The following is a 26985-nucleotide window of genomic DNA, read 5'->3' as shown; positions in this document are numbered from 1 at the left end:
CTTGTCGGAAGCTGGAAGGACCAATTGTTAAAAATACATGGCAGTTGCCAAACACCTGAATTGTGATCATGTAACTATGGGGATGGTGAAACAGTCATAAGTGTGAAAAACAGTGAGTGATGGTCACTAAATGAATGTTGTAAATCAAGGATTACCTTGTTTGATCAAGATAAGTTGCTATTTGAAATGTTGTATATTGATTATTGCCTTTTGCAAAGGAAAACTCTTCTCTCCTTGCCATGTTAACCTTGGATTTTCTTTTAATGTCTTTACATTAAAATATTTGGAGCATTTTGTGCCTTTTAAATGAGATGTTGTTATAGTTACTTATTTGGGAAGGCTGGGGGGTGCTTTTTTACTTTTTTTCTTCCTCCCTTTTTGTACCTTTTCTCTTCTTTCTTTTCTTCCAGTTTGTATTCTTTTTTATTGCCTTTTCAAAATTTTAATAACATTAAAAAAGCAATTCCAGAGGGACAGGCTGTCCTGAGGTTCTTGCACTTCTGATACACACTTAATGCCTTTACCCAAGCAGGCCCTCCATCTAAACACCAAGGGAGGCAGACTACCTGTTGGCAATAAAGGCTGGGGCTCTGACTAGATTGAACAAGTTGTGATGGTGCAACATTGGAGAGGGAGTCAGCTTGGCACCACAAAGAAGTTGTGGCTATTGACTTGGCTTTGAATAATTTGAGTATTCCTTGTACTGTATGAGTCACTTTGTGTTTTGAGGAATTTAAGGATGACAAATGAACTCCACTGAGCTTTTTCTACAACGTCATCCCCAGGGTGTTTCCTACTATTGGCAGAATCAAGGACTACTGCCAGATATTTGAAACAGGAAACCTACCCAATCTTATGGTTATCTATCATCCGGGAGTAGCTCTTGAGCCTTTTGGCAAATGCCATGATTTTGGTTTCCTGTTCATTGAGTTCTGATTGATCTTTCTTGCAGTGCTGTGCTAGTGCTGTCACCCTCTTTTAAATCCAATATGTGCTCTTGAAAGTATTGCTGCATTGTCTGCATAGAGTAGAGGAGAGATGTGTCTTCTGCACATCTTGGAGGATAAAAGTTGGGTTTGGTTTGAGGAGATGGGCCCATTGAAATTGAATAAAAATGGGGCCAATATGCAGTCTTGCTTGATGCTTTTTTCACTTCCAGTGGCACTGGTAAGGTGGGTCAGGAAATTGCATCATACTTTGAGTGGTCCCTTCATAAAGCATACATATTAGATGAAGTAAACATCATCCAATCCAGCTGGCCTCCAGTTTCTTCTATAAGTTTAGTTTGGGATATGGAATCAAAAGCTGTTTTGAAATCTATGAAGGCAACCCAGAGTCATTGAGATGGATGGGTATAGAAATGGAATGAATGAATGATTGCTGTGTTGAGAAAGACATCTGCTACAATACCCAGAAAAATGAGGTCCAGGCAGAAGAAGAACATCATGGCTTCAAAATCTAAGGGACTGTTTTGGACAAAAGCACTTTTTCGTCTGGCTGTTGATAAAAATAGGATCGCCAACATGATCGCCAATGTCCGATGGTGGATATGGCACGAGAAGAAGATGAGAAATAAGTATTTTTTGATGAGTTACTGTAGTAGATACTGTTAAATGGATGATCAGCCTTCCCTGAAGCCATCTTACACTTCCAGCTAGTCCTATAATTTCCATTGACAGTGTCTTGCATAGAGTTTGATCCATGATCAGCAGAACTGATCCATCTATAATTAGCTGCACCATCCTTTTTCTCAATGGATCTAGCAGGACAGCTCAGGAGTGAGAGACCCAGGCATAAGTGTTGATGCAGGTGAAGAATAAGCTAAGACTGAAAAACCACAGAGACATATGAAAGTGATAAGAAAATTGTTGACACTGACAGCAAATTGAGAATGGAGGGAAATGATAAGTGCGAAATACGGAAAGGAGAGATGGATGAACTGGAACTCTATCTCAGATGTCAAAATATAGATGAAGAAAGGGGAGAAAATTTGACAGAAACAATGAGAGTAATTTCGGCAGAAGCACCAGCAATAACAAAAGTCAAGCTGATGAAAGGAACAGATAGAGGGTTTTGAATCTTTATAAGATATGCAATGAATAACAAGTTGTCAAGAGAAGTCCATATAAGACTTATTAAGAAAATACTTAGAATACAGATTCTACAAATGGAAGAGATATTGGACTGCATTATTTCTGGAAGGATACAGGATGATGAAATGAAATGTCACAATAAAATTTAGTTAAATGTATTTAAATTTTGAGTACTATGTATAAGACAAAGTAATAATAGCTATAGCGAAATAAATGATTAATAATGATAATAAAGCATTTACATATACTAGATTGATAATATGAAATTTTATACAAACTGTAAGTGAGGATGATGGAGATAATTTTGAAAAACCTTTTTATAAAAGATAAATAATTCTATATAGAATAGAATATAAAGATGTAATATCATTGGATGATTTCAGGATGATTAATGAAATGCCATAATATAAATTTACTTCAAATTTAACATGTTTCATATAAAATGGATGTAATAATAGCTATGCTTAATGGATGTTTAACAATTATAACAATTTGTATACATGTATATTAGATTGATGATACTAATAATGGAAAAAACATGGAATTGAAAATTATTAGAGAATGTTACCAATGCTAAAATAATAGAATGATTTAGAATATGATATAAAAATTCTTTATTATTGGATATATTGAAGATGATATAATGAACCATTATAATATAAATGGATACATATTTAGAATGCCTCGTTTAAAATGGAGAAACAATAGTGATAAGCAAACAAATGAAGTATAATAATAATATATACAAAGATATTTGATTGACAATATGTGAATTTTGATAAAGCTCAAGTGATGACTATGGAAAGGATGTAGAAAGACCTTGTAACCAATCGACACACTGTATGCAGTTGAAGAGGTTTTTATGTTATATGTCTTGTGTGTTTGTGTTTGTTTGAAAATAAAAAAAATATTTAAAAAAGGAAGAGGTAAGACTGGGGGCCCATAAGCCCAAGTTGTTTTTAATGGTCTCTGGAGGAATTAGGTCTCTCTTGGGACCTTCCCTGGTCCTATGTGAGCAACAAGATTCTTGATACCTGTCATGATCACTGGTACTTACCTTGGCAGATTTTCTATAGTTTGGCAAGGAATCCACTTCCAACAGAGGTGTCATTGTAGAATTCCTGAAAATATGCTTCCCAGGTCCTTGTGGGGGGAGAGGGATTTATGACACAATAGATAGACCATTTGGGAGCTTGATGCAATATGCTAGAATGAGGCTGAATCATTGTATTTGATTGCTCAAATGGGTCATGTCCAGTTGTTTTTCGTGATTCCCTTTTTTGCATGCTTCCAGTTGTTTGTAGTTCTTCTGATGAAGGAATCCCTATGCAGTTGTTGGTGTAATATTGGATACATCAGTCTGGTAAATGGTAGGAAGAACTTTTTTGGCATTACGTGTTGAACAATGGATAGGATTGGATTGGATTGGATTTATTAGATTTATATGCCGCCCTTCTCCCAAGGACTCAGGGCGGCGTACGGCATTAAAAAACACATAGTACAAAAGTTAAAAGGAAATTAGAAACAGTCCAAAAAACAAACCCAATTTATATAACACTCACATTTTAAAAATTAAATAAAATTAACAGGCCAGGCCGGCTTGCTGTAAAAGCCAACTTTTTAGGGCGCATCGGAAGGACCGGAGGTCAGGGATTATGCGAAGCTCCGGGGGCAGCTCATTCCAGAGGGAAGGCGCTCCTACAGAGAAGGCTCTCCCCCTGGGGGTCACCAGCTGACACTGTCTGGCCGACGGCACCCTGAGGAGGCCAACTCTGTGGGATCGTACTGGACGGTGGGAGGCTATTGGTGGCAGTAGATGGTCTCGCAGGTACCCTGGGCCTAAGCCATTGAGCGCTTTAAAGGTCATAATTAGTACCTTGAATTGCACCCGGAAGACAACCGGTAACCAGTGCAGGCCACCTAAAAGGGGTGTAACATGGGAGCACCTAGGTACCCCCATGATAACCCGCGCGGCCACATTCTGGACCAGCTGAAGCCTCCGGGTGCTCTTCAAGGGCAGCCCCATGTAGAGAGCGTTGCAGTAGTCCAGGCGAGAAAGGACGAGGGCATGAGTGACTGTGCACAGAGCATCCCGATCCAGGAAGGGGCGCAACTGACGTACCAGGCGAACCTGGTAAAAGGCCCCCCTGGTCACGGCCATCAGATGTTCTTCTAAACTAAGCCACGTATCCAGGAGGACTCCCAGATTGCGAGCCTTCTCTGAGGGGGCTAAAATTTCTCCCCCTATCATCAAAGATGGAACAAGATGCACAAATCGGGATGACGGAAACCACAGCCACTCAGTCTTGGAGGGATTGAGCCTGAGCCTGTTCCTCCCCATCCAGATCCGCACAGCCTCCAGGCATCGGGACATCACATCAAGGGCATCGTTTGGGTGGTTTGGGGTAGAGATGAAAAGTTGGGTATCATCAGCATATTGATGATACCATACCCCAAAACCACGGATGATCTCGCCCAGCGGTTTCATATATATGTTGAACATTAGGGGTGAGAGAAATGACCCCTGGGGCACCCCACAAGTGATGCGCCTGGGGGGTCGATCTCTGCCCTCCAGTCAACACAAACTGCGACCGATCCGATAGGTAGGAGGAGAACCACCATAAAACAGTGCTCCCCACTCCCAACCCCCTGAGTCGTAGCAGTAGGATACCATGGTTGATGGTATCGAAAGCCGCCGAGAGGTCTAATAGGACCAGGACAGAGGAGCAGCCCCTGTCCCGGGCCCACCAGAGATCATCAACCAATGTGACCAATGCCGTCTCCATGCTGTACCCGGGCCTGAAACCCGACTGAAACGGATCCAGGTAGATAGCTTCACCCAGGTACTGGGGAAGCTGATGTGCTACCACACTCTCAACAGCCTTCGCTACAAAGCGAAGGTTGGAGACCGGACGGTAGTTGGCTAAAGAAGCTGGGTCCAGGGAAGGCTTCTTAAGGAGGGGCCTCACCACCGCCTCCTTCAAGGTGGTGGGAAAGAACCCCTCTCTCAATGAAGCGTTGGTAATCGCCTGGAGCCAGCCTCGTGTCACCTCCTGGGAAGCCGAAACTAACCACGAGGGACACGGGTCCAGCACACAAGTGGCAGCTCTGAGTCTCCCCATAATCCTGTCCATGCCCTCGGGGGTCACAGGGTCAAACTCATCCCAGATTGTCTCCTCAAGATTCATCCCCGTCGGCTGACCCAAATCTACCCAGTCAGAGTCCAAGCCTGTCCGGATCTGAGCGATTTTATCCTGCAAATACTGAACAAATTCTTCAGCCCTACCCTGCAAGGCGTCTTCCCCAGTTCCTTGGTTAAGTAAGGAATGGGTCACCCTGAACAGGGCAGTTGGGCGGTTATCTGCGGATGCGATAAGAGCAGGAAAATGTTGCCGTTTTGCCGCTTCCATCGCCACTAAGTAGGATTTAATATGAATTCTTACTAGTGTTCGATCAGATTCGGACCGGCTGGCCCTCCAGCCACTCTCTAGGCGTCTTTTCCAGCGTTTCATCTCCCGGAGCTGCTCGGTAAACCAGGGAGCCACCCGGGATCGACACCGGGTCAGAGGCCGCAAAGGCACAACGCGATCCAAGGCCCCAGCGGCAGCCCTATCCCAGGCTTCCACTAGGGCTTCGGTCGAGTTGTGATCAAGGGATTCAGGAAAAGTCCCAAGCTCCATCAGGAACCTTTCGGGGTCCATCAGGTGCCTGGGGCGGAACCATCTGGTTGGTTCCGCCTCCCTGCGGCGAGGGGTAGCGGTATGGAAGTCAAGCCTGATGAGGAAATGATCAGACCATGACAAGGGTTGAATAGAAATATCCCCTAAATCTAGATCATTCATCCACTGCAGAGACAAAAATCAGGTCAAGCGTGTGTCCCCCATTATGGGTGGGGTCTTGAATTAACTGAGTTAGGTCCATAGCTGTCATGGAAGCCATGAACTCCCGAGCTGACTCAGATGTCTCGCCAATGGAAGGCAGATTGAAATCCCCCAAGACTATAAGCCTGGGGAAATCAACCGCCAATCCAACTAATACATGCAGCAGCTCCGGCAGGGCCGATGAAACGTAGCAGGGAGACAGATACGTAACAAAAAGGCCCACCTGAGCTCCAAGGCCCCACTTCACAAAGAGGGACTCACACCCGCCTATCTGAGGCACAGTGACCTCCTGAGGTCTGAGACTCTCTCTAATAACTACCGCTACCCCCCCCCGCCCCTGCCCTGGGCTCTCGGCTGGTGAAACGCCCGGAAGCCTGGTGGGCATAGATTGCTAAGGGGCACACCCACCTCATGGCCCAACCAGGTCTCCGTAATGCACGCCAGGTCCGCTCTACCCTCTTGTATGAGGTCGTAAATGAGGGGAGCCTTATGTACCACAGACCTGGTGTTAAGCAACACCAGCTGGAGACCAGGGTCCTGTAATCCCGGGCACCCGGGGGTGCGAGAAGGGCGATGAGGGTCGGAACGTGCGATCGCTCTTAAACAGCAAACCCGCGTCCTCTGAACAACATTTGGCCCTCGGCCCCCACCATATCTGCCTCTCCCACAAACAGTAGAGATGGTGAACCCCCCAATGGAATGGCTTAATGTCTCCCCCGGAATCCCAACCCTTCCTAGCCCTCCCAACCTGCGCCCATTAGTTAGCGCTGCCCTGTGCCCTGGCAGACTCCCCCCCCCAAGCCTGTCTGAGCCATCCGAATCAACCCACCCCTCCCACCCCTTAAAATTTGGTTTTAAAGCCCCTGTAAAAAAAACCTTAAGAAGTCTCTTCTTCGCATGCCACTGGCTTGGAATGGTGCTATTATTGCTTTGTTATTATAAATTAGATGCTGGCTCTAGCATAAGGGTGATATAGTTCTCCAAATGCATCAAGAAACTCAGCTGATGTCCAACAGTCTGAAGACACTGTATATAATCTGAGGTCAGGAACTCAGATCATTTGATTTAGACCCAGGGTCCACTTGCCTGAGCAGTTAGTACTTTTTGCTGGGATTAGTAAAAATTGGCAGCAATCCTCAGTATGTGTTCCTTGAGGGAAGACATTTAACTGGATAGAACTGGAAAATGATCACAATGTAAAGGCAATCTGGCTGTGGCACCTTATCACCCCACTGATTGATTCAGACATTTAACTTATTTATGGTAGCATGGTCATTCCTAGCTATCTTGCCTCTCTCTTCTGTTTAAGTCCATTTGAACAGTTCTCTTTTGGGGAGAAGCCTAAAGCAAAGAATTGAAAAGCTCATATATTATGAACCTACCTTTGTCTTCTTGCAATAGACCCACTGTTTCCTTTTTTCTTTCTTTCACTAATGACATAGCAAGGGGAAAAATCTTTTTGTTGCTTTTAGCTTCCTTTACAAGTTGACGTTTCTTTTGTGCTTTAGCCTTTGCAATTTTCTTTCTGCAGATATTAGCTTGCTTGCTGATTGCACCAATCTTGTATTTCTTAAAACATATCTCTTTTAACTCTTAGCTCAGTCAATAACACCCTATGCGACCTTACTGGTTACCTAGGCTGCCCTCCTGGTTTTTTTCTCAATCAGTATACTTCTAGTACCTTATTTTTGAGAAGTTTCTGAGTTTCTTACACCTTCTTTGACCTTTCTGTCATTGTGATTCCACTTAATACTTCTCTAAGCTTGTCGAAATAAGCTCTTCTGAGATCTCGTCAGTATGTATGGCTATGCTCCAATTTCTCATTTTGCAATATCTTAGGTCTCCAAATAATGTAGTCATTTTCTCCAAGGTTCCCATTGCTTTGACCTCTTCAACCAGCTTATCAGACTCCTGTTAGTCAATTCAGCTGAAAGAAGAAACTTCATAAAGTCATCTTCAACAATATTTATTGAAATGATAAGAGAAGAGGTCACCCAAATTAATTTCAATTTAGCACCCAATTTATGCTTTAGTTCCTTAGATTGGAGAGTTTTTCAGTATTTTCTCAATGTTTATTGTGAACTATTTTATCCAAACTTGGTATGATCTATAAAGTCCACATTATATAGACAGAAAACTGAGTATAATCAATAAGGCAAAAATAGATATTTTTTGGGGAACTCAGTTGTCTTTAGCTGTATGAAATTGGATGCCTCTGCTTTGCCTGAAATCAGCATATGCATCTGGCATTTCTTACTCCATTTGAATGCAAAATTTTTAGTGTTATCATATGAGATAAATTAATATGAGATTAATAGTTTCTTTAGCCAATTCATTTTTTGTTGTGGAATATAAATTAATGTTTTGCAGTCCCTTGACTATCATTGTGTTTTCTGTGATTGTTTAGAAACTGCAAGTAGTATTTTAAATGCATTATATTGCAAGTTTTTAAACATTTTGGCTGGTATTTCATTGACTTCTATAGTTTTGTTATTAGCAATATTTTTGGGGTTTATTTAACTTCACTTTTAAAAAATGTGGCTCTATTTCACTGTTTAAACTTTTATACAGAGGTCTTGGAGCGTAGTAGTACAGTCCTTTTATATTTGTGCCATTTCTTATTTATATTATCATTACTTTTACTATTAATACTATTATTTTACCATACTTGTAGACCATTAAGAATCTGGGCCAAACAAAACAAGAAAGCAACTATAACAAAATAATAGAAAAATACAAGAAACACATAGCCAAGATGAATGCCTGCAGTCAAATGGGACTAGAGGCAAAATACAAGAATGCAATGAGCCAGATCTTCCATTGGGGAAAGAGAGCATTAGAGAATGGAAGCCACTATGGAAAAGGCCTGCGTCTAATACATAACCCACCAACATCTCACTGAGACAGAGACATTCTGAACAGTTTCTCTATAGATGTTTGGACATGACAGCAAGATTGAAACTTGGTAAACCATTGCCTGGTGTAATCTAAAACTACACAATAATGGACATGATGGATGATAACTGGTTCCTTAAATTGGGCCCTGAAGTTTATTGATAACCAATGTAGAATTGGCATTACTCTACAGTGGCAAGGTTAATCTGCCAGCAATCTTGCCACAGCACTATGAATCAGTTGCAACTTACAGATCATTTCCAAAGGCAATCCCAAATAAAACATGTTACAGTTGTATATCCAAGTAGTAATCAACATGTGATAGGCATTAGAACCAAATCCTGCAGAACAGACAAAGGAGTAACTAATGATTTGAATTGGAACAGAACCATATTATAGTATATAATATGGTATTCCCAATATCCAGGCCTTGAAGATGATCCAGAAGGATACTGTGGTTCATTATATTCAATACTATTAGGGTGTCTAGTAGAATAAATAATGACACCACACACCCATCTAGATCCTAGTGAAAGTCACTGATCAGAGCAAACAATGCCTTTTCTATTCCTTTGTGGTTCTTGAATTCTCAATGACTAGCAGAAATCCTGATAATCAATTTCCTTTAGAATTCTCTGCAATAAAACTCTATCTCTTCTCAACTTTTGAGAAGAGATAGAGTTTTATTGCAGAGAATTCTAAAGGATCTCCCTAAAGTATGAATACTGAAGACTGAAGAACATCTTTAAAATTGTCTGATTCATGACAGAGTGCACTATCACCTTCTTCAAAGCAACAGCTGCCCTGTCCTTCAAAAGAGTGTTTCTGGATCCAGCTACTCAGGCCATCCCAAATGCTTAAACGGTTCCAGAGGTTTTGAATGTGATATGCAGATGGTAGCATTCATATTACAGATAACTTAAAACATGTATACATTTCCTTGTTTTGTATGTGCTCCAAAGAAATCCAGATAGTAAAAGAAGATGGCATTTTGCTCACCATAGTAAACTCTGCCAATTGGCATCTGACCTAGAGCAAATAGGAGCAAATTTATCTGGTATGGAATCCACAATTAATTGGTTAAGTGTATAGGCACTTTGTACAATCTTTCTTTCTCTAAATGGATCCAGGTTAGTTTGAAAATGACTATTTTCAAGAATGTTGGATACAATAAGTACAAAGTCAGACACATAATGAGGAATACACCAGCTGTTTGCTGAGTATATTCACAGTTCCTAGTCCCAAGCAGAGCTGAAAGAACCAGTGTTTTCTTTTTTATATGTACTCCCCATTGCTTACTCTCTTATAATCCCTTCCTCTCCAATGGCTCCATTCTGCATGTGCGGGGGTGGGTGGGATGTGTCAGGTTTAGGATAATGCATACCAACTGTAATGGTGATTATTTGACTGATAGCAGCATTGCTAGCGAAATTATCTTTCAGTACCATTGTAATTTTGAATAGTCACTGAATGAAGCAGTCAATAAATGAGGTCTACATGTACTTCCATCCTTATCTTTCATTCTAATCCTAGTTAATTTTAAATTGGCAATTGTCATTAGTCCCTGATTTATATTATGAAATAGGACAGTACAAGTTAACTTGCCTAGGCTTCATAAAATATTGGGTAATAATATTTTTATCTCCTATTCTCTGTTGCCTTTTCCTTGACTTACCTGCTTTTCAGGGATAGGTTCACATTTCACCCTTTGATTGTTCATTTTTCTTTAAACAATTCATCTTACTGTGATGTAAGCAATGTGTTACATTTTTTTCTTCCCCCCTGGCCATCTGGTCTTTTGCTAAAAGAGAACATCTGGCATTGGAAGAGATGGGTCCCATGTGATAACTGTAGCCAGGAATTTTCTCTGATTTCCTAAGAAAGCCCATAGGATTTCCCTTTCCAGCCCTGTGATCTTATGAAGCATGCATTTCCATTTAGAATTGATAGCTGTTCTATTAGGTAGATCAGATTTAATCAACAGCTGTAAATGGTACTTAAGAAAATCATCATAGCAAAGTGGGTCAACCTGATTTGGAAATGAGTCATGCTTTTGGGAATTCTGCCCAATCATTTGTTTTAATAAGTATTTCAAGGTTTTAAAACTGGCTTACTAGTTTTAATCAGTAACAACCTACACTATACTGAACTATCCAAGTATATATAAAAATAGTCATTAAGCACTAGTTCACAGAAACAAGCTTTGTAATTGCAAACTATAATTATTTTATATTTTTCTAATGATCTTGCATTTTAATACACTCATTAAAGCACATCATTTGCTATACCTACATCTATGCATTTCAAATGTAATTAATTTTATATTTCCAATTACAGTATGGTCTGTATCAAATATTAATTTGATGTGTGCAATACTAAGATTACACATAGTTCAGTGAAAAATCCTCTTAAAATTAAAATATGATTGAGGAAAAATATGCATAATAAAGACATGTTCTTTTTAATTTTCCTAACTATATATTCTTTAATTTGTTTTATTTATATCCTGCCTTTCTACTCCAACAAATACTCAAAATGCCTAATATGAATTAAAGAACATGCTAAAATTAATAAATATTAATCTAACTTATAGAAAGAGCAGTGCTGCTTTTAAGATCTGTTGTTTAGATGTTCAGCTTTAAATATATGCTTCACTTTCCCACTGAAATCAAGATTATACATAGTCAAAATTATAGGATGGATGGATGGATGGACCAATTACCATAATTTAAATGGATACACTACAATTTCATAAGGGTGAAAAAGACATGGTCAGATAGCTTACGTACAAGATTTTTGTGTCCCTGTTCTCTTTTTTAAAAGTTCTTGGGTGGGGGAGGGTTAAACTGAATTGGGATGCAATAGTCTTTCAAATGGAGAATGACTTGGAATAGAGCAGTGTCAAGTTTACTCTTTTTTGTTTTTGTCAGACTCATTGTCTCTTTCCAATGAGTCTGCAACTTTCAAACCACATACCATTTGTGAATCTAATTTATCCAGAGCTACATGCATTTGAATATTTTCCATAGCCATTATTATTTCATCAAACTTTTTAAAAAAGCTTTCAGCTAATAATTGCATGTTATCTTGCTTGTCTGTAATCTGATACATTATTGCTCGGTAAAATTTAGTCAGGAACCAAAAAATGCTGAACCAAAGTGAATAAATAAATAAAAAACCAGGGAAGATATTTTCTGGATATTTCCATCTAAGATTAAAATATATTTTTTTAAAGGTCCAAATATTTTGCAAATTAATAAAATGCAAAGGCCCTGTGGTGAGAGACCAATATTAATGTAACTCAAATGAAAACACTTTCATCATCCATGAAAATGCCATGTTTCTTTACAGAGAAGCGAAAGTTATTCAAAACAATAACATAAATCAAAGAGAGAGAGAAAGAACAGGTATTGTAGAGTCCAGCAGGGGGTTAAAATAAAATAAATGAGCATTCAACTGACTGGTTGACTTTTAAAGATAAAAGCAGAGTAAAAAATAAGATTCAAAAAGTGAAATTAAAACTCAGGCTTGCTTAAGAAAATGAACTACCAAGAGCAAACTGGAATCTTCAACACTCCCTTCCATGTGGGCCTATGAGTATCTGAAAACCATCTTGGTCCATTCCTAGGTCTAGGGAGCAGTGCTGCCAGAGAACCAGCATTGGCAGCAAAATCAGCAGATCATCGGCAAAAGAGAGAGAGAGAGAGAGAGAGAGAGAGAGAGAGGGGAGAGAGAGAGAGAGAGAGAGAGAGAGAGAGAGAAACGCTTACCATTCAGCAGCCATCTTGGGGAGGAATCCTCCTCCAGCAGTACATATACCAAAAATTGGAACAATACAGAGAACATTAGGAAGTTTACTATTTATAGTAGCAAACTAAAATTCCTTTTTCCAGAAAAAAAATTACTGAAAATTGTTGTGTATTAAGCTCTCCTGCCATAGACTTGCCTGCTAACTTCTCCTGCCATAGACTTACATTGGTCGCTCCTGATTGGCCAAGACGCACCAGCCAGCCGGCAGGAGAATCCAGCAACCTGATTGGACTATCGCCTGACAGCTCGAATATAAAAGAACTGTCAGCTGTCATTTGCTTGCTGTTTGCCTATCTGAGATTTGCTGTACTTCTGAGCTGTTTGTGACTGTGTAAATAAAGGTTGTGTTAGCTTCAACCTGCCTTGCAGTCCCTGTCTGCCTCGTTCTCCCTACAGAACAAAAATATATTAGGAAATATATTCATTTAAATGTATTAAATGAAAATCAGGTGAAATATTTAATAACCTTTTAAAAATAAACTTTTATTAAACTTTATTATAAGGTAAAATACAAACATAAACAAAGCATTATAATTTTAAAGAGAGAACTAAAAAAGAAAGAAAAGAAAGAAGTAACATCCAACTTTTTTCAGTGCAGTAGAATACAAAAACAGTTGTAGCCCCACTTTTTGCCTAACATATTTAAAAGTTTCAAGTCAATGCTGTAACAACAAAACCATTCTAATTATCAGAATCTAAAATTAGAGTTTTATTTTATAAGTATCAGAATTTTTTCCATGTTCAAGTCTGGTCTTGGAACATACTGTATGATGATTCATTCCAGTGGCGGGTTGCGGATTCTGTTCCAACCGGTACAGTTGGAACGGGCTTGCCGTCATCCACATGGACGCGCGCATGCATGCATCTTGGCGATTCTGTGAGCCTCCTCAATGCTGCAACTACTCAGCGGAGCATCGCACAGATGCTGTACATGCTGTGTGCATGCACGTAAGCACTGAAGATGTAAAAGGATGGTAAGAAGTGAGGGCGGGCGGGTAGGCCCTCTGGAGCACCATACCAGAACGGTATCCAGTGCTCTGGGCTACCGCCTGCAACCCACCACTGATTCATTCAGAACAAAACAAGTTTTAAGAAAGGTCATTTTTTGTTAACATGGCTGTTCCTATGCCTCTGGGATAAAAAATTTAGATTAATACTTATCATTAGTTAGACATTTACAGTAGATCATATCCACCTACTTGGCAGTGTATGGAATTTGCAACGTCAGCATCATCTGTTGAAAGTTAAAAATAAAAATACCATCCGGTGTGCGGTGAGTTCTAACATTAAGAAAACAGATGGCACTCTTAGAAACACTCTTACAAGGAGAATGTGAATTAATATTTTTTTCATTAATTGATACTGTTGTGTCTGAAGTTTGATTTAGTATGTTCTAAGAACAGTACATAGCTACTGCTATATGTTTAGTTGGAGTTACAGGTAGATAAATGCATAGACAGAGTATGATACCATGAAATGTTGGATTTAAGACAATAGGGAGGAAAATTTGCAAAAGGGCTAATGAAAACTAATTTGTGTAAGGAAAGTCAGGAATAAAAATCATTTAAAATTTTATTATTGAAATTCATTTTATTCAAAACTGACACATTTCTTTTAGCAAAACATGTATGAACTGTAGTCTAACCCTAGTGTCTAATTATACAATCCTATTCCTATTTTACCCATAAATAAGTTCTCAATCAAAATGTTGATCACAGTCTGAAATTCCATCTAGGTTCTCATTCAAGTTCTAAAGATTGGTTTGAGTTCTCATTATAAATTCTAAAGATTGATTAATGTATTCATAAGAACATAGCATAATATTGTTTTTATTTCATTAGATATTGTTTTGCAGATGTATCCAGATTTCTGACTGATAAATATATGAGCTTTTCTTCTAAAAATAATAGCAAAGGAGATGCTGGCTAGCGAATAGTGGGAGTTAAAGTCTATACATCTTAAATCTGCCAAATTTGAGAAACAGTAATCTAGTGATTAAGGTGCTAATTAGAAGCAGGGAAACCTGAGTTTTAATACTGCCTTATGCAAGGAACCCAAATTATGACTTTGGGCTAGTCACCCTCAGTTGTAAGAGGTAGGCAATGACAAATCACTTCTGAAGACTTTACCAAGAAAACTGCACATACCTGTCCCTTTAGTAACCTGGAGTCATTACTGACTTGAAAGTCAAATGTACAGGTAGTCCTTGACTTATGACCACAATTGAGTCCAAACTTTCTGTTGTTAAGTGAGATATTTTAAAGTGAGTTTTGTTTCCTTTTATGACTTTTCTTGTCAGAGTTGTTAATTGAACCATTGAAATTGATAAGTTAGTAATCTGGTTGTTAAGAGAATTTGACTTCCCCATTGACTTTGTTTGTCAGAAGGGGGATCACATGACCCAGTAAAGATCATAAATATGAACCAGTTGCTAAGCACCTGAATTTTGATCAGATAATCATGGGATGCTGTAAATATATATTGTCTGCTAGATCCAATGTGGCAGGCTGATGTAATTGGGGAGGGGTGGTCCCTTAGATAACTTCAGATAGTGCATAATGTTTGAATTATTGATAAATACTTATGGTTTCTATACAAACACATTACAAAAGCTGTATAAAAACGTATATTTATGTACTAAAAATAGCATAACAACTATGTGTCATTCAATTTCACTTTCAGAATGTTTTCTTGTGCAATAGGAAAATCTGTTTTTTGTTAAATAACAAAATCCATAAAAAGTAAATAACAAATGCACAACTGCTACCAGGTTATTAATTAATACATTGGACTATTTTATGTGATTAAACCTTTAGGCAAAAATGCAAAAGAAGAAACATCACTACAAAAGAGAATAACCTCAACATGACACATTTTTATAAACTGCAAATACTAATTAACTGATATGGAAAAATATAGTTACTATAATTGCAGTACAATTGATCAATACAAATAATATCACTCTAATTAAGCTATTTGTCTCTTGGTATGTTATCTAGATAGTAATGGCAATAATTAGGGCAATTTCAAATATTTACTGAATGATTACTGGTATATTTTGTTTATATCTTATCTGCTCATATGGCAAAAATGGCCTGGATAGCTTTTCAGACAGAAATCTAATGTAGTATAATATAGGTTGATATTGTATAAATCAGTGATTCCCAACGTGGGGCCCATGTCCCACAGGGAGGCAATTTGATTTTTAATGGGGGCAATTTGAACCTTGTTTAAACCAAATTAATGGTCTTTTAGTCTTCCTCCATGTGAGTAGAGTTCACTTTTTGAGTAAAGTAAGAATTATATGTTGAGGGGGGGGGGGAATCAGGATTTTAGAGATGTTTATGTGGGGCATGGCCAAAAAACGGTTGGGAATTACTGGTGTAGATTAAATACTAGAGTTGAGGCGAACCTTAATTTCTCACTTAGTGATGAGCTTTTTCTCTCAGACTTCCCTCACAGATCAGTGTAAGGATTATATTAGGGAAATCTATCATCCCACTATGAAGAAAATGTTGATACATAAATAAAATAAATGAACAGGACTATATAAGGCCATCTCAAAAATCTGCTCACTCTTCCCTCCCACCCACCACCAAAGCCACTGTCACTAACTGCCTTCCTGGAAGAATCCTAGAATTTTTTTTAAAATAGCTTTTACTATATTTTTGTTTACAGTTGTTTATATTGTTTGTAAGCCATTTTGTATTAACTTGAACATGGAATATAAATAGTTTTAACAAATAAATAAATCTTTTGTGGAACATAACAGATGGCATTTTGCTCAATCCTTAAAATATTCACCAGTTAAAAAGAGTTCTTTTTCTTTGTTTCTCAAGTTTTAATCAGCCTGGAATTCATCCTTTCTTTATATTATACAGAAAGTATCCTGGCATTTTCTAACAGGATGATGCTCAAAATTATGCCTTTATAATTTTAGAGTATTTATAAATTTAGATAGTACATGGATAAAGTGGGAGTGTCACAGCAGCGTCATGTGATGTATCATGATTTTTTCCCCTTCCCTAAATAGGGCATGGGTGTAGCCAGTGCATGACGCATCCAGCCCCTGGCCTCGAGTTTGACAGCCCTGGGATAGACCATGACCTATGACACCAGTTCATGCTTCCAACAGGTGCAAAATAATTTGTATACATCACAGGTCCAAACCCTGAGATCTACTTGACTATGTCATACTTTGTCAGTATAACTTTAAAGTCTTCACCATCACCCAAGCCATGTGAGTTTTTGTGTGCAGGAGAAAGCTGTGGTGGCGCAGTGGTTAGAGTGTAATATTGCAGGCTACTTCTGCTGATCACTGGATCAGTTTGGCAGATCGAATCTCACCAGGCTCAAGGTTGACTCAACCTTCAATCCTTCTGAGGTGGGTAAAATGAGAACCCAGATTGTTGGGGGCAATATGCTGACTCTGTAAACCACTTAGAGAGGGCTGTAAAGCACTGTAAAGTGGTGTATAAGTCTAAGTTCAAGTGCAAGAGATCACAGGATGATCCAGTTGGTCTTTAATCTGCACAGAGCCATAAGCAATCAAAGACTGACAGAACGTCATTCATAGGGAACTACACAAGATCTATTATTGGGGGAAAATGTAAAGGAACAGTTTCATTTAACATCCTATCACAGCGATGGCAAAACTTTTTTGGCTCGTGTGCCATGGGGGAGTGCAGGGGGTTGTGCATGGGCGTGCCACACCCTTAGTGCAATGTGCAACTCCCCCACTGCGCATGTGTGCATGAGAGGTGCTCCCCCCATTTTTTGCATGCTTTTTTCGGCCTCCCCAGGCTTTAGAGGCTTTATCGGAGCCTGGGGAGGACGAAAACAGCCTCCCCTGCCCCCCCAAAGGCCCTCTGGAGGCTTCAGGGACCTTCAGGAGGCTTCCATGAAGCCTAAGGAGGACTAAAACCAACCCTACGAGCAAATAGGAAGTGACTTCTGGTTTGCTCGTAGGGCCGTGTTTAGTCCTCCAGAGGCTTCAGGGAAGCCTTCTGAAGGTCCCTGAAGCATTTGGAGGGCTTAAACCGACCCTACGAGCAAACCGGAAGTCTGTTCCCGAACTTCCAGTTTGCCCATAGGACAGTTTTTTTGCGCTCTGGAGGCTTCAGGGAAGCTCCTGAAGCCTCCGGAGGGCCTCCGGGGGGGAAAGCTCTTTTTGCCCTCTCCAGGCTCCTATAAAGCCTCTGGCGCCTGGGGAAGGTGAAAAATGGCTTTCAAAAAGGCTGAACTCAGCTGGCCAGCGCGCACATGCATGCTAGCCAACTGAGAGGGCAACGCATCATGTGCCCTGACAAATGGCTCCACGTGCCACCTGTGACATGCGTGCCATAGGTTCGCCATCCCGGTCCTTTCAGATTATCTGGGGAAACCCCTATTATCCCCTAAAAACCTGCTAGATCTTCCAGTTGCTTGTGATAGTTTTTTAATTAAGATTTTAGTTTCAGCAGCAAGTTGGTAATAACATGTTCATCATCAGTACAAAATACAATTTCAAATTCATTTTTACAGTTTCAGACCCACAACCTTTTTGTCCAGATTAAATCTTTCCTTCAGTTGTATGTTTGTAAATATGTCCTTTTGATTCCAATTTTTCTATTCACTTGAGGTTAGTTCCCCTTGTTTAAAGGATATTATTTCACCATAAGTCCACCAGCTTGTTCTCACCTCATTTCTTTTCTGAAGAAATCTTCCTGAAGTGACACCCAAAAAAGTACCTTAGGTGAGACCCTTATTTTACATTTTTTCCAAACTCTTAGGATGTTATGCCTAACAAAATGATACTTAAAGTCAGCATTTATTTTAACCTTGTCTTGCATGCCATGCAAATCTTAATTCATGGCCCTCCCGGTCAGATAACTTATTATTTTTCTTCAGCATCTTATAACAATTTATATTTAATTTTCAGGTTTTTTTCCTTGACATTTAAGCTTAGAAACATCCTTTTGCCATTGTTTAAATAAAGCACCAGTCATCAATATCTTTGGTACAACATTCATCTTAATTACAGAAATTATATTGAGTAAGGATAATTGCAATGTATCATAATGTCTTTTTTTATATTGTTCCAAACAGCACAAAATTATTTTGAAACAACTTAGAGTTTATATTTGTCAATGTCACCCCAAGGTATTTAATTTTTTTTTCTTCACCTTAAAACCTGGCTTCTTTGTCAAAGTTTCATAATCTTGAGTAGTCATACTCTCAACCAGTATTTTTGTTTTCTATTTATTTATTTTGAAACCAAAGCTAAACCCAAAGGTATTTAGCTTCTTCATTAGGTATTCCATTCCACATTTTGCATTTCATAAAAATATTATAAATCATCAGCATAGGCTCTCCATTGAAAGATTTAGTTTTTAATTTTTACACCCATTATTTTTTCATGTCTAATATATCTATTCTAATATATCTAAACAACAGTGGAGATAAAGGACATCCTTGTTGAATGCCCTTTTGAATTTCTCATGGCCTGGTTAAATCTACATTAACAATAATATTTGCTTGCTGTGATGTGTAAATTTCGTTAACTCCTTGAATAATATTTTCTCCAAAGTCCATAACATAAAGACACAGTGCCAGACCATTTTAGTGGATCCTTCACATGGAGTCCTTAGTGCTTAACTCTCAAGCAGTATATACAAAGTCTGCTTCCTCATCACCATGTAATGGCTAGATGCCAGTTTATTTCAAGCAGATCTCGCATTTATGATCAACAGTCTGAGTGCACGGGAGCTACAAACTAGCTACTCACATCCAATATTGAAGATACATCCAATGCTGTCCACCAAGAGACAACCTTCTCACTTATGAGGCATTTCATTTGGATAGGGGCAGTTTTGTGAAATGAAATATAATTCATTGTGTTCGTTCGCTATAACTTGCCTGTATTGTATGTATACAGGAATAACCTCATTATTGTCTGTATTCCTTAACAGGACAACCATTAAAATTAAATGATGGGAATTATAATTATAAGCCTCAATCATTTTTTTAAAAAAACCCACTTGTAGCAAATAAAATGTGTAAAATTTCAAATGCTATCTAGAGATTCTTGAAATTATGGCAATACTCTCTATATCTGAGTGGATAATTTTAGGAGAGAGAGCTTCCCATTTTGTAGGGAAAATAGCACATGTAATTCTTATTGAAGAGAAACAGTTACTTTCCCCAGAATATAACATGCTATAAATTCCATCATGCTGTGCACTAAAATTAGAAATAATGTTCCGGTTGAACGTTTCTGCCAGCTCTTGGACAATCATCAAACAGCCTTCCATAATTAAACCTTTTGATCATAAGAATCTTCTGTTTTGAATCTGTCATTTACAATTAATATTTGATGATGCTAGGAAATCAAGAGTGTCAAACTAATGTTGGAGGTAATAGGAAGAACCTTTAATTATAGTTGAAAAGCGTTGGTGTACATTTATTAAAATCACACTATGGAAGTATGAACAAATAACATTAAACCTGTAACATACTTCTCCATTATAATGGGTTGATTCTTAAATGTTTACTTTTTTAAAATTTTAGTAATAAACATTTAATGTTGCTATAGTTATAGATGTATAAATAAGCTTATGCCACTTTACATCTATTCATTCAATGACTGTCCATAGTTATGGCAGCACTGTAAAAGTGATGTACGACCAGTCCTTGAAGTTATGACTACTGCAGCACCCCCACAATCATGGGGTGCCCAACTCTACATCACAGGGAACCAAAGTCACATAATTTCTACTTGCAACCCTCCCTGCCAACTTCCAACAAAGCCTGCCTGCATTTGTTTTCCCACCTACACCATCATCCCCCCATGCACAGCCTGCACAGCCCACCCAAGCCTTCCCCATCTTGTGTGCAGCCTGCACTGGCTTTCTCAGGGATTCTACTGACTCTCTATCCTCCCTCCCCCTTCCCATGGCACCCCTGCACTTTTTACCTGGATTTTCTACCTTTTCATTCCAACCTTAATGACCTATGTATGGTGGGATTACAAACTCACATTAGTGGCAAGGAAGACTTGGATTTTTTCCCCATTCTAAAGGGGGATAGATATATACCTAGGTTTTGAAAGCTGAAATTATATCCCAATGTTGTATGGTGCACTGTATCCCTTATAATCATTCAGAGCCCTTATATGTTATATAATATAGATTTTTATGAGCACTGTTCCAGAGTCCATGCTGCATTTCTGGCTTTAAACGATATGGAAATAGCCTTGATCCCATTGAATCAAATGCTGATTCTCTTCTTAGTTTGAACTCCTGTTTTTCAATGGTTTACTGCCCCTATTAATTCTTCTTCATAACTTTTCAGCAAGGTGGAAAATAAAATCCTAGCCAATCTATGCTGTAGCAGCTTTCTACTTTCTATTACCCATAGGCTTAGAGAAAATTAAAGCCAAAATCTGTCAAATTTCTTTAATATTACACAGGGATGTTATAATCAAAGATGTATGAGTTCAGTCTGGAAACCCTTTCTACTTACAAACTATTCGTTCAATCTTGTTTTAATCAGCAAGCTGTAGAAACTTATTTGGCTTATTTCAAAAATTTACCCCTCAACAGTATTAAAAGAGAGGTACAATACCGTTCCATTCACTGAAAGATGCTATGGGTTTTTTTTTGTTAGAATGAATTTAAGACTCTAATTGATGTATTTTTCATTGCCCGTTCTTTGATCATTTACATGCAGGCATACCTATACCATCTCCTAATAAGAACCAAATCTGGGGAAAAGCAACGTATTTCTTAGTTTTAGACGGGAATCATACTATCTCTCAATAAAGTTATTTTTAGTTGTGCTTGTTTCCATAAGAAGGTATAAAATATCCTAATCTTAGAGTTGTGACATAACAGCACTTTTTATTTTATTTATTCCATTTCTACTTTATTTTTATCTTATTTCTAGTACCTATTTTTTCTGAAATGTTTAGGTTGCATATGACTGGTCACTGATCATAATTAAATATGCATATTTAGTACCATATCTATCTACCTACCTACCTATCTATCTATCCAATCAGCTATCTAATTTCTTGGGGAGGTTTTTCAAAATATTAACCCACCAATTTAGCAATACAAGAACATGTGTAATTTGTCAGGACATCACAAAATGAATTGACAAGGAAAAATGTCATTGGGCAGCAGCATGGAATGTTGCTGACAACTCCATTCTAAGATTCCATCCTTTTGGATCATGTGATTCAAAGCATAATTATTAATAAGGCGTTGGAAAGAATTCCTGCTTTTCACACTTTGTTTTCATGATTGACACTTTTATTAGCTTTATCTAGTCACTACGTCAACTGAAAAGAGTAGTTAGGTGTAATGTGCTTCAAATTTTCTTTTCATTCTTCATTCTTGACATGTCAGTGATACCTTTAATTATTCTTATCAATTGTCTGGCAGACAGGAAGTGTAATCTTAGTCATTTTAATCATGCATATTTTTTCTCTCTTTTTAATTTTTTTCTCTTAGACAGAATGATTGAAGATACTAATAACTTCTTTTAATCAGTTTCATTTTCCTGAAATAAGACTCTAAAGTCTGCAAATATCTTGAATATTTTATGCCCTATAGTTGCCTTTTTCTTCATAATCATAGTATCTATTTCTGATTACAAAAGAATTCCACTAAAGCAAATATGCCCTGTATCATTAAAAAGGACCTATCATTACCATCATCATTATCCTTTCAGAAATCAAACTTGGTTGAATATCAGCAATTTTGAAATGAAGTTATACCACTACCACCACCACCACCCCAAATAATATACTGATTTCAGTATATTTGGGGACATAATTTACAGTTTGTAAATTAAAAAATAAAATTAAAAAGCATACTCTTACCCATAAAACAACCTTTAGAACTTTCAAAACCTGTAAAATGTTTATGGAGAAGAAAAAATTAGATCATTTTATTGCTGGGAAATAATTCTAGTTCAATAATATAGAAGAAATGAATCTGTTCAGATACTATTAAAATGGGAGTGCTAAGCATGTGAACATACCTAATAACTGCTTTTGAATAGCTCAGATAGTATTAGCCATTTTAAGACAACCATGAATTCACTTCAACCATCTACAAAAGAAAAACCTTCATTCATATAACTGAACCCTACATGTAATGCATCTTGTAAGATCCTGGATTACATGGAAACTAGCATACATGCAGTTGTTTTATTTGTTTGTTTGTTCATTCATTCATTCAAAGAGGCCTCTTCAAGACAGTGGTCAATATACAACTTTAAAAGCAAGAAACAACAACAACAATGATCTTATACAACTGAAAGAAAACAGATACAAAATAAATTAGAAAATAGTACATCCCTGGGACTCACCTACCCAGATTACCAGTTTTTCAATGACTTTTGGAACATCTTCAGGATAGGAACCATCTGGATCTCTGAGAAGTTGCTGGGAAGACACACTTCTTAGGTTCTATAAGACATTATTTAGTTGAAGAAGAACTGGAGCACATCCAGTTTGCCTGATATTATGGGACAAGCAGAAACTATGGAAGATAAGTAATCCCTAAAATAATAAGGCCTTATGCAGCAAATGGCTTTATAAGCACTTTACTAGCACTTTCAATTGTACCCAGAACCCAACTGGTAACAAGTGCAGCTCACAGAGCAGTAGTGTCACATAAGTATACAACTATCTGCCATTCTATCACATTCTGGACTATGTGTGGTTCCTTAATGTTCTTCCGGAGCAGCATCATTTATAACATATTACGGAAGTCCACTCATGAGATAACAAGGGCATGAGTGGCCATTTGGAATGTCTTCCCATCCAGAAATGAATGCAACTGGCACACTAGATGGATCTGTGGAAAGATCTTGGCCACATGTTTTTCAAGCCATAATTATGAGTCCAAGAAGAGTCACAGATTTCTTGTCCATCTCTAATGGAAATTACAATCCCTTCCCAGATCAGAGAAGGACCCCCTAAATCCCCAGCCACATGATCTTGTTAGTATTGAACCTAAATCCCACACAACTACTATACACTGGGAAAGAATGTAGGCAACGTTACTTGGATGGTCTGGGTTCAAGACATTCAGTTAGTTATTTTCAGCATATTGTTAATACCCAGCCTGGATATGAATTTTAAAAGGTCACTATGATAGATCACCATTGGAATTGGATGGAGTCTTCTTGTTCTGTTTTATATCTTGGTGGAGTTTGCTATCATCAATAATGAGATCCTTCTGGACCATCTGCAATGATGGGGTTTGGAGACACTGTTCCTTAGTATTTCTGCTTCTATCTAATGGGCTGTACATTAAGTCAGTAATTATGGAAAAGAGTAGTTACGCCCTTAGATATGGTATTTAAAGGTTGTTCTCCCCCTTCTTATTTGGAATCTATATGAAACCACTGGAAGAGATCATTTTTTAATTTGGAATGAGGAATCACTATGTTTATAATGCTTAGTAGAATATCACTATCCTAGAGCAGACCAAGGATGCTGACTTAACTCAATGTCTGGAACCTGGGTGGGTCACAAGTTCCTCCTGCAAGAAAGAGTTGATACTCATTGGTGATATCCTTTCCTGAAGTTGTGGTTGGGGCAGTCCCAACTTCAGCACTAAACACCTGGCTAGTATGTTCAGGAGCTAATGATATCAGGGCTCCATTAGTAAGTGTATGGGTCTCTTTTGTTACGGTATGCTAATGTTTAAATTTAATGTATCTCCTTTGCTTCAGTCCAACAAAGGAAGCAGTGTATAAAATCTGGTATGATAAGTAGCTCCATTTTTGTGGTATAACCTGACCCAAGAGAACTCATTAGCATATTTTGCTTTGGTGATTATAAAGGTGGTGAAAATTATAAAGGTGGTGAAAAGCTTGTTCACAGAGCATTTAATCTCTAATTTTAATTGTAAAAATTGCTGCTGATTAGCTGACATGGGGATGGTTGATTGTTTTATGGATTTTTTAATGCTGTGTATTGGTTGTATAGGTTTTATAGGGTTATATTGTAAACTTCAAGGAATTGTTTTTTAAAAGCTTGGCAATACACAAAAAATATAGTAAAAAAAAGAACACTGCTAGATAAGGGTAAAGGATAATCCTTGTGGAAGGAGTTTCTTCCCAAACTCATTAATTGGTAAGGTAGTGCAAGCCAGCTCTGGCCATTCCCACAGTGCCTATAGTCAGGATGATTGTATACTGTTGTGCAGTTAGCTCTGAGGGTCACAATAATTATGCTATTGACCACAGAGAAGTGTTGGGTGTTTGAGAATTTCTGCATTGTTTTCTTGGTGCTGTTTTTCATCATATTTTATTGTTGGGACTCCTCAGTAGTGCTCTTATGACATTCATATTTCCATTACTGTAAATCCCCCCCCCCAGGTAGCCTGCACATCCCAACCTGAAAAAGCCTAATAGAAGCTAATAATTCATTATATTTTTTAGGATTCAGTGAAAACCTGTGAAGCTGTAGTTGTGTGTAAAATATTTCAAAGTATTTTAAAGTCAAAACAAAGTGTTCGTCTCTCAATGGAAATGCTCTGATACAGTTCAATCCTTACCAGGAGTACTCTCACCTCCAAATGGGGCTGTTTTGAGGTCAGAACACTTCCAATAAGGTTAAAACAGTTTGAAGCATTTTCCACACCTGTTTTACAGATCCCTGGAGATATAGTTGTACAGTGAAAGACTAGATATTCACACACATTCTTTGGTTATCACATAACTAAAGAAATTCCAAAACATTGTATCCTGTCCAATACCAAGAGATGAAATATTCTTAAATCTTGAAATACCGGAACCAATGAAAAACATTCAGTAAAAAACTTAACAGCAGTACAGAGATCCAAGTTTTTGTTTTTATTTTATTTATTTGTTAATTTAGATCCTTTTGTTTCAATCAAGAGCTCAAGGTAGTATATATAGTATTATTTCAAGGTTGGGTCGAGAGAATGACAGCCTAAAGTATCTCAGTGAGTTTCCATACCTAAGAACAAAAATATCCCTGATTCTCATCCTGTATTTTAACTAGTTCTTTACACCAGCAATCCAGTGGTTCATTTTGTTCTTGTACCGGTACTACCCTGCCATTTTAGATGTCTTTTCCTTCAATTTTTCAGTTAGCTCGAATGCCTCATTTGGAGAAATGGAATAGTTCTCAAAGCTACTATTTGAAGTTCTGGACTTAGTGTGATTACATACGAGTATTTGTTTGGACTCTCTATTTTTCAGATGTTCTCCAATCCATATCTCTAAAAATAACAGCCTACAAAATGTATTCATTCATAGTTACAGTAATTTTAGAACATTTTGGGAACAACTTAAGCTCTGTAATTTTTATTATAGTGACTCTACAATGTGGTTCTGTATGATGCATATGGTTTCCTAAAATCCAAGTTTTAGTCAGATTCTCTGAATCATTTCATATGCTACCTTTTCTATAAGTATAAGTATAACAATAACAAGGGAGGTAAAATGGTAAATATAATAGCTGTTAGAAATGAATAAAATATGAACTGACAGAAATATTTCCAATTGTTTGTTTCTCTGCAGACAAAAAGGAAGTAAAGGTGGGAGAATATAATGCTATACTTGATTCACTGGAAATCATCAACAATTCCATCAAATTCCATGGTAAGACAGGACTATAGAAAGGGCACATGATTGTTGTATTTCTGTGTAAGGCTTAGATCATATGCTATGTAAGACAAATACAGCTGTTTCCATAGCACTTTGTGGAAAAGTCCAATGATTGCCTTAAGAAATCTAGAATGATTAAGAGATCAATTAAAAGTTTATTGACATTAATTTTCTTATACTACCTTTCCTTGGTGATATGGTTAAATAGGAACTGAGCAAAAAGACGCCCTAAAACCAATAATGTGTCTTTTCTGCCATAATTGCTAAGAGTCATCACTGACACTGATCCTGCCAATCAACATATGAAAAAGTAGATTAAGAACAATTATTTCCTCTATTAACAATTCAGTTCCTTCCCAGACGTTTAAAGAGATTTTTGTTCATATCCGGGATATAATAGTTTATTGCTATAAAGAGGAGTAATTTTCAGAATGTAAAAAGGAAAGATAAATTCCTTTTGAGTAGGAAGCAAACATTTTTCTAATACTCCCTTTTTTCAGGTAACTTTTAAATCTTCAACTCAAGATTTCTCTCTTATATGGGAGATTTAGATAAAAACCAGAACCCAAAATGATAATAGTAATTCATATTAACATTATTTTAAACTTTATGCTTTTAAGCTTTATTCTCCATTCCGGCAAAAAAGAAAATAGAGCAATTGTTTTTTTAAA

At 37.8% G+C, this 26985-nt stretch overlaps 1 protein-coding gene across 1 annotated transcript in view; it reads left to right on the top strand.

The window, feature by feature from the left end:
- GABBR2 (gamma-aminobutyric acid type B receptor subunit 2) overlaps positions 1–26985 on the top strand; it is a 379869-nt gene that overhangs the window by 203331 nt on the left and 149553 nt on the right. The window contains exon 9 of the mRNA XM_081953377.1: positions 26228–26308. Coding sequence (XP_081809503.1) covers positions 26228–26308 — 81 coding nt within the window. The remainder of the gene's footprint in view (positions 1–26227; positions 26309–26985) is intronic.

Source organism: Natrix helvetica (genome assembly GCF_964273705.1).
Source record: "Natrix helvetica genome assembly, chromosome: 4".
Lineage (NCBI taxonomy): Eukaryota > Metazoa > Chordata > Lepidosauria > Squamata > Natricidae > Natrix > Natrix helvetica.
Note: the sequence above shows the minus strand (reverse complement) of the source record. Positions and strands in the feature narration are given on the sequence as shown.